Raw genomic sequence first — 14086 nt, 5'->3', positions numbered from 1 at the left:
CACAATGAGAGCTATATTGAAAAGGTACTTGAACGTTTTGGGATGAAGAAGGCTAAGCATGTTACGACTCCTTTGGCTCCTCACTTTAGACTCTCGGCTTCAGATTCACCTACAAGTGAGAACGAGAAGAAGGAGATGTCCCGATAGGCAGGCTGATGGTCTGCTAGTCAGAAACTGGTATCAGAGCGTAATACATCTAAGCAAAAACTCAGCTGGATTGTCTAGCACATCATGAGAGGACAAAACATATTGATGTCAGATATCATTTCATTCGTGAGGCAACTACTGAAAGGAATATCACGATGAAGAAGATTGGTACTGCAGACAATCCAGCTGACATGTTGACCAAACCCATCCCGACCTTCAAGTTCAAGCACTGCTTGAATTTGGGAGGCATTCGTACTTGTCAAGTGGCCCCTTTTGGGGCATTGTTTGCAAGATGGGTGAAGACTCACTAGTTATTGGTGTCGGCTCAGTTTTGGAAAAACTTCACCGAGGTGGAGATTGTTAGTCAACAATTGAGGCTGGCACTTTCGGTGGCCTCCGTTGTTGACATCAAGAGAGAGAGGAGAGGTTGTCTCTTTCGTTGAGGCTAGTCAAAATTGTTGACAAGTGTCAGAGCACTCTTGTTGACATTGGGGAGCTAGAGCCGCAATTATGGCTGATAAGAAAGACGGGGAGCTTGTCGTTGTTGACAAATTGAAGGGATTGAAGCCTATAAAAGCCCCCCTCTCTTCCTCATCAGCCGTAATTGCGGCTCTAGCTCCCCAATGTCAACAAGAGTGCTCTGGCACTTGTCAACAATTTTGGCTAGCCTCAACGAAAGAGACAACCTCTCCCCTCTCTCTTGATGTCAACAACGGAGGCCACCGAAAGTGCCAGCCTCAACTGTTGACTAACAGACAGTTACACAATGTTTAATAGAACAAAGTAACATGTCGCACACCAAAACTATCACAGGTTCAGATCCTGTTCTCATCTTTTCAATAGGCAATTCAGCTATCATACAGCATCCCACCTTGAGACATTAACGTCTTAAATGCTCAGAACAACAAAATGAGCCATAACTGAGCATGTTTTTTTGATGTCTTCATTGGCTAAAGCAACAAATATGTCTCAATATGAATCTCCTGCATTGTTGTTTGTTGTTCTATTCTTACAAGTCAGCCAAAATTAAGGTCATCTAAAGAAAGGACAATCACAGTCCACTTTTTCTTAATTGCTCAAGTTTTCTTCATCTTCATGTATAATGACCAACTATGTAGTCATTCCTGTTATGGATAAAACCAGCTGAAATATATGATCTTTTTTTAAGCACTTTTTCTCAGAAAGAGTTTGAAGGGAGTACCAATTAATATGGAACTAATTGCTAGGAAACTGGGAGATAAATGAAGCGTGATCAAGTTTTTCATGTCATTTTATATCATGTCATGTCATAGACGCAATTTAAGGTCAAGCAGGTTGATGGTTAAAGAACTTCATCATGCCCTTGTTTAAACAAATTTGTAATCAGTAACATTGAAAACATAAGAGTTTAACGTCAAAAGAACTCAAAACATTACATTGATACAGACAAAGCGACAAATACCTGAAGAAGGTCTAATTCAATGGAAACGCTGATACAAGGAGCGGAGATCTGAGCAGCGAACACATGTCCATGGAATCAAAGGAGGATCTAAACAGCAAGAGTGCACCCACTGGTTTTGACAGATATGGCAGCAGGTAAGGAGATCTTCAGGATCACGATTGTGGCACTCATAACAAACAGATTCTGCGTGCTTTAAAATCATATGATAACCAAAAATTCATCAATTTTAACATTGAAAAACTTCAATATCCAAGAAACAAAAAATTAATGCTCACCGAGGTGCAATGATGGTCAAATATGCTACTGGAAAGCATGTAAGTGTCTGTGTTGGGCAGGCCACAGGGAATACTTTGTGAATAGATCTTTTGGTCATAAGAGGCAGTATCCTCAAATTTTGTGATGTGCGAGAAGCTGGTTTTGCAAAGAGGACATGTTGACACTTTGCCTTTCGAGGCCTGAAAGCAAATTAGAAATCATTTCCACAGTTAAGCTATGTACAAATGCAAAGATGAAAGATTTTTATGTGCCAAGCATCCACAAGACAAATGAAGTTTAAAAGAAAATTTAGCTTTATCATCCCCTTTGAAATGAAGTACATCATGCGTTCCAGCAGAAATTCCTTTGTGCTACTAAACAGAAATAAATAGACAGTTCATTTTCCACTAGGATATAGTAAAAACTATAAAAATTTTAATTAGTACTCCAGTATGGTTACGTAGTGAAAGTTTCAATGAACTAATAGTTAACCCACAATTCACTTCAATATGTCATCAAAAGCTAATTGAATGAAATACAGACCATGAATTTCATGGATTTGGAAGAATCTGGCAGATTCAGGACCACCATTTGCATCAAGGCAAACTCTACAGGTGCCCACGCAGAGGTCACCATGGCAATGATAAGTCACTTGATTATGAGGTGCAAAGATGCCTGCTAACTTTTCTCATCCTTTTATTAATGAAAGATCAGATAGGCTGCTGATTAGTTGAACAATGGACTTTTTTTACGGCCTATTTTTGGTTCAAACTATGTTACTGATGGACTTCTTTTACAACCTACAGCGGACAAATAGGTGCTTTGATACCGATCTCCAAATATGTAGAATATGATCATAACATAGAATGCAGTGAAAGTGAAGAATCATGCTTTCAAGAAAGAAAAGCTCATCACGATCAAGAAAGCTGATGCATTGTAAGTGTTCGGTGCTGAAGAAAACATTAGAAAGTATAAAATGCTTACATACCATACAATCCGCCCATCCTTGGATGCAAGAGTAACAAAATCGGTGTCCACATGCTAAAACTCCCCTTACTGAAGAAAAATCTGTCCAGCATATCACACAGGACAATCCTGTATTTAATTCCTGGTCAGCTGCTTCACCTTGTTCATCATCAGCTGCTTCACCTTGTTCATCATCTATATTACATAGTTCATTCTGATTATCTCCAACATTACAAAAATCAGCCTTTGCTCGAGTACATTGGCCATGATCGGTCTGTGAAGTTCCAGGGAAAGAAGGACTTGAGTTTATTGAAATATTAAAATTGTCCTGCTCGCCTGTGTTCTCATTTGGTTCACGTGCTTCTCTTCTACTTTCCTCAAAAACAGGGGATGGAAATTCTGAGATTACTTCTCGTGCTGATCGTACAAACATGTTGCCCACATCTTCTAAGTCAACAAAAGCAGAATTGTTATCTTTAAGAGGGGTGCGTCTTTCTGCCAGGTGAGAGTCAAGTATGACTAAGTCTATTGGATTGTGTGATGCACCCTTCTTAATGAGGTGGCGTCTTCTACGAGCAGGTCCGGCAGTTAAGCCAAACCCAGAAACCTTGCAAAATTTTCTTTTGTTACTTGATGTTGATGAGTGAGCCTGTTAAGAACCTGAAGATAAACGATGGCAAATGAAAAACATACTTAAGCACAGAGCCTACCTCTTTTAATAGGGAAGAATCTGACCAGTCTGAGCATGAAATATCAAAGCAACTTGTACTATTATCTTCTTCACTAAAATCTGAAGCATTGGACCTGTCAGATAATGCTTTTCTTTTCTTTTTCAGAAGGGCTTTTTCCTTGTGGCGAGTGTCTAAAGAAGACGGCATCTCCCATGATATTGGCCCTGCTTCTTGCCCGCTGCAATGATCAAAGAGAGAACAAATACACAACTATCAATATGTACAGGACACAATAGAGAAATGTTTTCTTTTATGTATCAGAAATTACTGCTACTATGCCAATGTCATAATCTATATGGGACTGAGGGAGTCACTGGAATGGTTATGATAATGTTAATCCACATCTCACTCGCTAAAATTATAGAAGACTGGGGAGGGAAGGTGAGTTTAGATTCAAATTAACATGTAGTCATTACGAAAATGAAGCATCACCCTTAGGCCACAGGATTTAATCAGTGTCTTACCATCTTCTTGAAGTTGAAAAGGCATCTACAGGTCGAATATAAGCTCTATAAGAAATCATTTGAATGATGAAGGTGCGGCTTTCAGTAGTTCAACTGGTTACATATTGTTATGAACGTGAATAGGTAATTAACAACATTTGCAAAGAATAAAGGGAAGGCACTTTAGTCCTAAAGTAAATGAGAACATTAAATTGTAAAATGTGGAATCCATACACTAAAGTTTTGGGAGATAACACTGGAAGACCATCTATGAGAAAAGATTTTGGCCTTCGTCAAGGAGTCCTACCATGAAACAAAGATATTTTTACATACTAAGATGATTGGATATTTTTAGAAGGAAAAAAGAGGATTTTATTGGTTCCATTGATTTGGAAAATGTTTTAATCAATATTCCTGGATAGCCTAAGAGATGGTTCGAAACAACACAAGGGTCTACCGGCTGGATGATGTGATCAATTTATATGATGCTTGAATAGCAACTAGTAGGCGATTATATGCTTACACCAAGCCAACCACAATTACTAACGTCGTTTCATTGACTAGAAAGAGCCTTATGGGCATAATCATTCAGCACATGCAGACATGTCCGCGCGCGACATTAGTTTAAGTCACATATGATCAAACAGAAAACAATTTTGTGCAGTGTGAACACCTCTGCATGGTATAAGGGCCTTCCGGGAGGCGCTTCCCTTGCTTTAAACAGTCCTCGAACCAGAGATGACTGATTATACATGTTCCTAGTCGTCTCGCCAGATCAAATTTCCTTCCCTCAAACCGCCAACAAACCTGGACTAACATCGAAGCATACAGTTGGGAAATTCATGTGTCAGCCGCAACCCCGAACAAATCAAATTTCGATGCTACGGGTCAGAGAATTGCGATACACACCAGATGAGTTGTGAACCTATCCATTGCTCCCACATAGTTGGCACCAGTTTGAGCAATAAGCTTGATGAGTTTGAATTTCTCGGTGCCGTGGTAACCGCTCACCGTGGCAACAACAGATTCCATGCCTAAGACAGGATGAGCCTCATAGCCTACAGATGGAGAGAAACGAGAGATGAATTATCGTCCAGTAATGAGAGAAAATGGAGAAGAAACTTTGGCGGATACAAATGTCAGAAACAAATCTATCCACAATTTAGACAGAAATTTCGAAACCAAGATTTAAAGAGTTTCATTCAATTGACAACCCTATTGAAAAAAAATATACTGGAGATTAAATTGGTTGCGAATTAAAGACGGGGGTAAAATCGCGAACTAAGAACTGCAGTACGAAACGTTGAGCAAAGGAAGAAAGACGATGGAGGAAGTAATTTACCTCTGGAATCTTTGCCCACCATGCCCCGATCCATGAAGCTCGACCTAGGGTTAAGATTCGAGTACGAATTGGGGAACTCTTCGCGGGCCCTGCGAAATTTTAAAAATGAGAGCCAGAAATGAGAACGTCAAAAAGTTTGGAGGACCGCAAAGTACCAGTGGGAAACGGGTCGCCGGATAATTTTTAATATATCTATACCCGATAAATATCCCGAAAGCAATCGAACACGATTGAACAATAGGCCTAGGGAGAGTGATATTTTAATTATACTAGTAGTGCACGTGCGCACGTACTCATTTTATATTATGAGTATGTTTAGGGGCTGTTTGGTTCGCTATTATGACCTGTGGAAAACTTATAAAACCCCTCCACGTCGTTTTTTAACCCCTCCACGTTGGTTTTAACAATTCCCAAGTTTTTATTTCCCAGCTTTGTTTCGCTAGGGCTGAAGAGAGAAACGACTGCGGAAATCGTAGCCATCTAGATTTTTTTCCTCTCCCCCAATTCCTTCCCCATCGGAGTGAAATCGACGAAAACCAACACCACGTTGGATTTTTGGCTTCGTCATTGATTTTTTTTTTTTTTTTTTGAGCTATAGTTATCCCATTGCTCTCCTCCGGCCAGAAACTCTTGCCGCCTTCTTTGCCCCTGAATTCGAAGAAATTTGGGGAGGGGGGTCCGATCTTGTGCCGACGTTATTCAGATCTGATCTTTCCGACGTTGTTGCTTCCATCAAGGTAAAATTTCTTTTCTTTTATTTTTGGATTTTTAAATTAATTTAGATCAATTTTCTGAGTAATTAGGGTAAGGGTATTTGATCTTTGTCGACGCTATTCAGATCTGAACGTTGAATTTGATTATTTTTTGGAGATTTTAGATTTATGTGCGTGCTATAAGTAGGATTAGATCATTGTAATTTATTTTTGTCTTCAATTTTAAGGAATGTCCAGAAGTCTTGTTGATTTCTTGGGGAAAATATACATCTATATGGTTCTTTTTTACTTTTCAAAAAATTTTAAATGCTTTCTTTTTAAAAAAAAAGCTGTTGGTTTTCTTTTAATTCGGCTTATCCCTCTTGTTCACTGTTAAGTAGTAATATTTTGTAGTGATGCTCATATAGCATTACGTTTTAAGATCCGCGGAAGCAGTTGAATGAGGGATATGTGTGTTTTGTTAGACCCTAGAGGGGGGTGATTAGGGTCTTATGCTAATCTAATCCGATTTTATGTCAATTAAAACTAATTAATAAGCTATCCTAGCAAGTATGAAATACAACAAGATATATGAGCTAGGATAAGCAATATGAACAATGAGATATATCCTAGCAATGAGATATACTATGGGATATATGCAAGGATATACAAATTAACACAAGGGTGAAATAAACAAACTACAAAAGTGATAGTGCAAAATAAATAATACAAACACACAATATGATCACGGAGTTCGGACCTTCCATCCTACGTCTCCGCTCCCCACTCCCGGGGAGAAATCCACTATCACGACCTGGTTTTCTACGTTTACCCGAATAACGTTTACACCTCACACTCGGTTTTCTAGCTAACCGAAAACTTTACAATCACCACTCTTGCAATCCCACTCTACACCCTCTCAAGTGTTGAACTAGATGTGTCTCCCTCAAGTGCTCGGTTACAACCTCTCCCTAGGTTCTTCACTCTCAATGATACAATCCCACAACCCAAATTATACTATGAATGTAAATACAATAAGCTCAATAGGTTGTGTGTGAACAAAGAGATAATAAAATCGACTAAACTCAATATGAACACTAGCTTAATAAAATGACAATCAAACAATATATAAAATATAAAGCTAGATTGAGTTTAGAAAACTTCTCAATAGATCAAGAGTGGAAGGAGAAGAGTTGGATGCTCAAACACCAATAGATGATCTCCTCAAGCTCTTGTGAAATTGATTTCTTAAAACAAACTCTCAACTTGCTTAAAAGCTTCTGAAAACAAACTTAAACAGAACCTTAAACCCTTGTTTAAACCTTTCTTAAACTTGTTTTAAAACTTCTTTTTTATTACCATAAGAACTGAGGTATAAGGGGGTATTTATATGAAACCCCAAAGCCAAGAGAAAACCAAGAAAAGATAAAAAAACCAACTCAGCAACGGCTCTGGAAACTAGCCGTTAGAAAACAATCATTAATTCAGACCACGGCGGTCGACCGCAAAAGTCTCTAGACTACGTACGGTCGACCGCGAACCAACAAAACATATTCTAAGTTCAGAACTCATGGCGGTCGACCGCGAACTGATACTCAGGAAAACAGGTTTTGAAAGTGAAATGCTGATTTTAAAACACTGTTTAAAAATATCAAATATATTCCAAAAAATATAAAACTTTGGGGAATGATTGTAGATATGATAATAAACATGCTACAACGACTGGTTTCCAAAAAGGACTTCCCAAATGAAAAATATCACTATTTTACAAAATAGGCCAAAACATAAAAATATAAACATGTGAATTTTGATATTTTGGCTAAACCATATTTTAAAACTTTGCACAATGATTATGTAGACTTAATAAAATATGTATATGATTATTGTTAAGTCTAAAAACTAAGAATACAATATTTTTACAAATACAATAGAAAATGAAACATATGAGTATGTATATGAAAATATATTTGTTTCATATCTAAGTAGTTAAACCAAATCACAGTAATAAATATGAAATATGTAATTTTATATTTGTAAACATGAAAACCCAAAACCATACATGTATATATATAACTATATATATATACATAGAAACCAAATACGTGTGTGTATATGATATTGAGCTTAAGGTACTTAACACACATAATATAAATCCTAAACTAGATTACCCAAGCAATGATCTTGATCTTCATTGTAGCTCAACTTGGTAATCTCGCGGATGAAGCTTGAACTTGGATCTTCAACTTGAATAGCAAGGCTTCACTCCACTATTTCGCCAACCTCCACTGGATATGATCGTGAAGCTCTATTCCATCCATCCTCCAGCAACGTTGTTTGTCTATAATAAATAAGAACACACAAATACTAGACAAACAACATTAGTGGTAAATTATTTGTTAAACACCATCAAAACAAAAAGGCCAACATGTTTGTGTGTGTGCGTTTAAGGATCTCAATCAAATTTTATGTATGCATATATTTTGTTAATAATAGAGGATATGTGTGTGTTTACCAAATTTTTTTAACAGATCTGAACTTTTGCGTTGTTTAATAGTATGCAGACATTTTGTAATGTATATATAATCACTGCCTACGTTTTTATACTTTCTTTAAATTTATGACTTATCCTTTTGACTGAATTAAACATTATATGTAACTTTATCAATTTGTTAACCCTAAAAATTGAGTATGCTTATAGGGGTAAAGAAATAGTTAATATAAAGTATATTGTATCACTGGATGTATGGTATATCCAAATCTGAGATGAGATGAATATTAAATAACTATATCTAGTAGGATGTAGAAACATATATTGTTGGAATAATTAAGAATTTTTTTCCAAATTTTTTGTAGGATACTACTGATTTTTGTATATAGTAGATAATGATTCTAGCTCATTAAATTAAGTTTCATTATGTTCTTGTAATAGAGATTGTTTCCTATGTGACTTCTTGAAGTATTCTTCATGCAATTAATTGCCTGTTTTTTGTGAATTTATTCTTGCAATAAAGAATTATATTTAGCAGATTTTGAGAAAAAAAATAGTTTTTGGTAATTGCCAATTTTGTACGAACTGTTTGTATCTATTAATTCTTTTTTTTGTGAAATTCACCTTTTGTTTTTGTAGTCCTTAATGATTTAAAGAAAGTTATATTGATTATTATTTGTAATGGATTAGTATTTTTTTATTACTATAATATTTGTTGCTTAGATATGCAATATTTGTTATATCACTATAATTTTTGTTGCTTAGATATGGAGTAATCCATATTAGTAATTAGTAATTAGTAATTTGTTTAGATTTTGTAAGAATTTGACTTAGTTTCTAACAAAAAATTGATTTTTCTCATCGTAGATGGATAATGATGGTGATTGTTCTGATGAACAAAGTGTTGTTAATATGGTTCAAGGTGCTACCTTATCTATTTTAATTATAATTATAACTGTCATAAGTAGAATGCAAGCAAGACGTAAATCAATTCGTAGTGGTCCAAGTAAGGGAAAAAAGACAAGAGAGAGAGCTAGAATTGAGCATATAGATCGAATTTATAATGGTTTTAGTGATAGTTACGTGAATTATATTAGAATGCGGAGTGGTGCTTTTGTTAAATTAGCGAGTATAATGAGGAACAATAGCTTGCTAAAAGACTCAAAGAAGGTAATAGTGGAAGAATAACTTATCATGACACTGAACATTCTGGGTCATAAATCTAAAAATCGCATTGTCAGATCTTATTTTATAAGATCAGGGGAGACAGTTAGTAGATATTTCAACAATGTATTACAAGCAATTATTTGCATGCGTGGACGGTACATGAGACAAGCCCCTAATAACATTCCCCAAGAGATCATCAACAACCCGCTATACTACTCTTATTTCAAGGTATATCTACACTTTAAGCACATTTAAATGTATAATCAATGGAAGTTAATTTTAATTTAGGTGTGTGATACACGTATTACACTTTAAGCACATTTAAATGTATAATCAATGGAAGTTAATTTTAATTTAGGTGTGTGATACACGTATTATAGGATTGCATTGGAATGATAGATGATCAATGGAAGTTAATTTTAATTTAGGTGTGTGATACACGTATTATAGGATTGCATTGGAATGATAGATGAGACTCATGTTGATGCAATACTTCCGATTAATCTTGTTACACGCTTTCGAGGCCGCAAAGGTGTTACACAGAATGTGCTTGCAGCTTGCACCCTAAACAAGCTGTTCACATATATTCTACCAGGTTGGGAGGGGTCTGCAAATAATTATAGGATTCTTCAGGATGGATTGCCTAGACCACAACCACATAGATTGTGAGTCTATGATGGTAATTAAATAAAGACTTAACTTAAATTTTCTTAAGTTAATATTCAAACTTGACTTAACCCTTTGCTTAATAAAATTATAGGCAAATACTATCTGTGTGATGTTGGGTACCCAACCATGCCAGGTTTCATCTCTCCATACCGAGGTGTTCGATATCATTTGAAAGAATATTCGGGTAAAACACCTAAGAATAGAAGGGAATTGTTCAATCTAAGACATTCTTCATTGAGGTCTAAGATTGAATCTGCATTTAGCACATTGAAGAATCGTTTCAAAATTTTGTGTGCTAAGCTGCATTATCCTTTTCCTATATAAGTAGATATCGTATTGACATGCACAGTACTCCATAATTTTATTGCAACTGTAGATCCAAGTGATGAACTACTCAACGATAATGAATTTAACGAAGACATTAATGGTGAGGTGGCCTTTGAGAATGACACTAATTTAGTTGATTTTACTCAAAATCAAACACAAAGAGAGAAAACTGAATCAAGAAATGAGTGGAAGACTCTTAGAGATAACATTACTTGGGCGATGTGGGTGGACTACTGTGATAAGTATAATCATGATGTAACCACAGAGACTTGATTTTTATTTTTGTTCTATTTATGCTCATTCACATGTACTCAATAACTCTATTTACATTAATGTCATTCTGTTTTTAATTTATGAATTCATGTTTTACTTCTTTCAGTTATCTAACTTTTTATGGCTGATAATACATCATTGAGTGGGAGAAATAATAAAAAAGGCAAGGGGCTAATTCCATCCCCTTCCCCACCACCTCAAACCCCTCAGTCTGTGTATCACGGCGATGGTGGGTATTTTCCATTTCACCGGTCGTACTTTGTACAACTACCTCAAGCATACCCGAACATGTCATTCCATGATAGCAGCTACTATCCAATGCACCATAATCTGGGGTCATATACGAACATACTGAATTCTCCAACTTTGCCTCTATAATTTCACAGTCCTAATCTTAGTGGCGTGCAACTTTCTCGCACTAGTGGTAATGGATCTACTCCCGAATTAGGTTCCAAACGTGACCTCGTAGAAGAAGGGGTAGAAACATCGCCAGATCCAAAGAAGAAGAGGAAAAAAACCACATCCAAAAAATTACGTAGAAGAAGGGGTAGAAACATCGCCAGATCCAAAGAAGAAGAGGAAAAAAACCACATCCAAAAAATTAACTGTTGAAGCTGGTGGTTCTCAAGCCAGATCCAAAGAAGAAGAGGAAAAAAACCACATCCAAAAAATTAACTGTTGAAGCTGGTGGTTCTCAAGAGACCAAATATTTGTTCTGGGATTCCCGTTATGATGATGAGCTCATTCCTTTTCTTACCGACTTGGTAAGAAAGGGTTACAAACCCGACAAAACATTTAAGAGAACCACTTTTCGTATGGCTTCTCAACATATTAATGAGAAGTTTAACACTATTTTTAAATGGGATAATGTGATGCACCGCATCAAAACTCTACGATCAAGATTTCGTGATATGAAAACTTATCGTAATCTTAGTAGTGCTGGATGGGATGATAGTACGAAGACTGTCATCATGGATCCTAAATATTTGGATAGGTGGATTGAGGTAAATTCTTTTCTGGTTAAAGAATAGATTTATTTTCCATTTTTTTTATTTTTTTAGTGAATTAATTAAAATTTACTTTTTCCAGGACAAGAGTTTTAAGAATGCTAAGCTTGGACAATACGTCAATAAACCCTTGAGACATTATGATGATCTCGCCCTTATCATCGGGGATGATCAAGCTACAAGATAATTTGCTAGTGATGCATAGAAAAAGTTTAACCGTAGTGAGACCATAAATCTTGGAGAAGAGGCGAACTCACCAATGCATTCTCTCCAATCTACTCAAGTACACATTTTAGATGACGAGGACACTCCTCTGTCTAAGGAAGCACCCAATACATCAAGTTCCAAGGCTAAGTCATCCTCTAACAAGGTAAAGGCGCGTAAGACCAATCTAGATAGTAAGATCATGCTAAAAATGGTGGATAAGATAGATGTATTTAGCACCAACATGAAGTGTGTAAATATGCATTGGACTGAGAAGTTATCCACGGTCCTATATGCTCATTCACATAACTTTAGTCTTGATAAGTTAGATACATACTATCGTCACCTCTTTATGAATGAGCATGAATCTAGACTATTTATGGGCATATCTTCGGATGGTCAGAAGGAGGCATGAATCTAGACTATTTATGGGCATATCTTCGGATGGTCAGAAGGAGATGATTGAGTCATTTCTCAACAAAGAGGATTGAAGACATATAGATTATATCTTCGGATGGTCAGAAGGAGATGATTGAGTCATTTCTCAACAAAGAGGATTGAAGACATATAGATTATGGGTATTCATGGTATTTTATGACTCTTACTTAAGCACATTTATGTTTGAAATGCACAAGACTTTTGGTTAAAGGCTTTTATTGGTTAACTTAGAGACACTACTCTTATTAGATGATGTTTTTATTTGTGGTTGTTGAACATTATGACGATGGAACATATTATTGTTAATGGTAGAAAGTCTCTATTTGCTTCCATTTTGTAATATTTTCTTTCATAGTGTGAATAATGTGGTGTACTAACCTTTAAATTAAACTTATGTCTGCAGGATATTTAAAAGTCACCATGCAATTTCCTAATATGTAAGCAACCTACAATGTGCACACATTGTACTGGATGACTACTGTTTTGGGCATTTTGTATAGTAAGTTTTCATGAAACGAATTTACATTATTGATTTTTTTTTCTTTTAAGCTGTGATGATTGTCAATATTTTTAAGATTAGCAACCAAATGCAATATCTTTTTGAAATTGCACTGGATGACTAACAATGATGATATTGACCAAAATCTGAGCCCATTAATATTGACTATTTTTTAGTAGTAAGTTTTCATGAAACGAGTCTATATTGGTGACTATTTACTTTAGGCTATGATGATTGTCAAAATTTCTGAGATTAGCAACCTGCAATATTAATTGATATTGCATTGAATGGCTAACAATGATGATATTGACTAGATTTTGAGCATATTTCACTAATTTTCTCAGTGAGATTAGCAACCAGGAAATTTTCTAAGTTTCTTGTCCATTGTTCGTGCATGATGTGTGTTTCCTGGTTCATTTTGTGTGGCTGGATGGTGTTTCCTGGTTCATTTTTAGTGGCTGGTTGGTGTTTCCTGGTTCTTTTTTGGTTGGCTGGTGGGTGTATCATGTTCATTGTTGAGTTTTTGGTTGCTTTTGTACTTGTTTGGGGGAGGTTGGTTTTTGGTTGCTTTTGTGCTTGTTTGTGAGCCTGGTTGTGAGCTTGAACAGGCACATGTTATTTCACTTGCTTGTTGGTTGGCATATGTTGGTTGGCTTAGTTGGTTGTCTTGTTGGCTCGTTGATTGGTTGGCTAGCTGGTTGTGAGCCTGGTTGTATTGGCTAAGCTTCAAAGGAATCTGATGTATCTTGCAGCCATTGCGGATAGCCAACCCCAAGTTCCTACCATTGCTCGGGTAGTGTATTGGCTAACTTCAATTATCGGTAGGGTTATTTTCAGATGCACTCTCTATGGTTAGGTTTGTTCTCGGCTAGTTTTTGTGCATATGTATGTAGTTTTGTGAGCCAATTTTGTTACAATTGATACCAGCTCGGTTTTGTGTGGATGTGGTTGTGTTCAGTTTTGTTCTCGGCCAGTTTTTGTGCATATGTATGCACTT

At 36.3% G+C, this 14086-nt stretch overlaps 1 protein-coding gene across 2 annotated transcripts; it reads right to left on the bottom strand.

The window, feature by feature from the left end:
- LOC109840289 lies at positions 1466–5446 on the bottom strand. Of its 2 annotated transcripts, none has more exons than XM_020408862.1 (7): positions 5326–5446; positions 4893–5041; positions 4657–4790; positions 3520–3718; positions 2832–3416; positions 1864–2043; positions 1466–1771 (listed from the first exon to the last, which is right to left on the bottom strand). In XM_020408862.1, the coding sequence occupies exons 1-7, from the start codon at positions 5357–5359 to the stop codon at positions 1676–1678; spliced, it is 1377 nt and encodes a 458-aa protein (XP_020264451.1). In that variant the 5' UTR covers positions 5360–5446; the 3' UTR covers positions 1466–1675. The 2 variants fall into 2 exon arrangements, with proteins under 2 accessions (XP_020264451.1, XP_020264450.1); XM_020408861.1 differs by having other exon boundaries at positions 1466–1778; positions 5326–5444.

This window comes from Asparagus officinalis, chromosome 5 (genome assembly GCF_001876935.1).
Source record: "Asparagus officinalis chromosome 5, Aspof.V1, whole genome shotgun sequence".
Taxonomy (NCBI): Eukaryota; Viridiplantae; Streptophyta; class Magnoliopsida; order Asparagales; family Asparagaceae; genus Asparagus; species Asparagus officinalis.
This window is presented reverse-complemented; position numbering and strand designations above follow the sequence as displayed.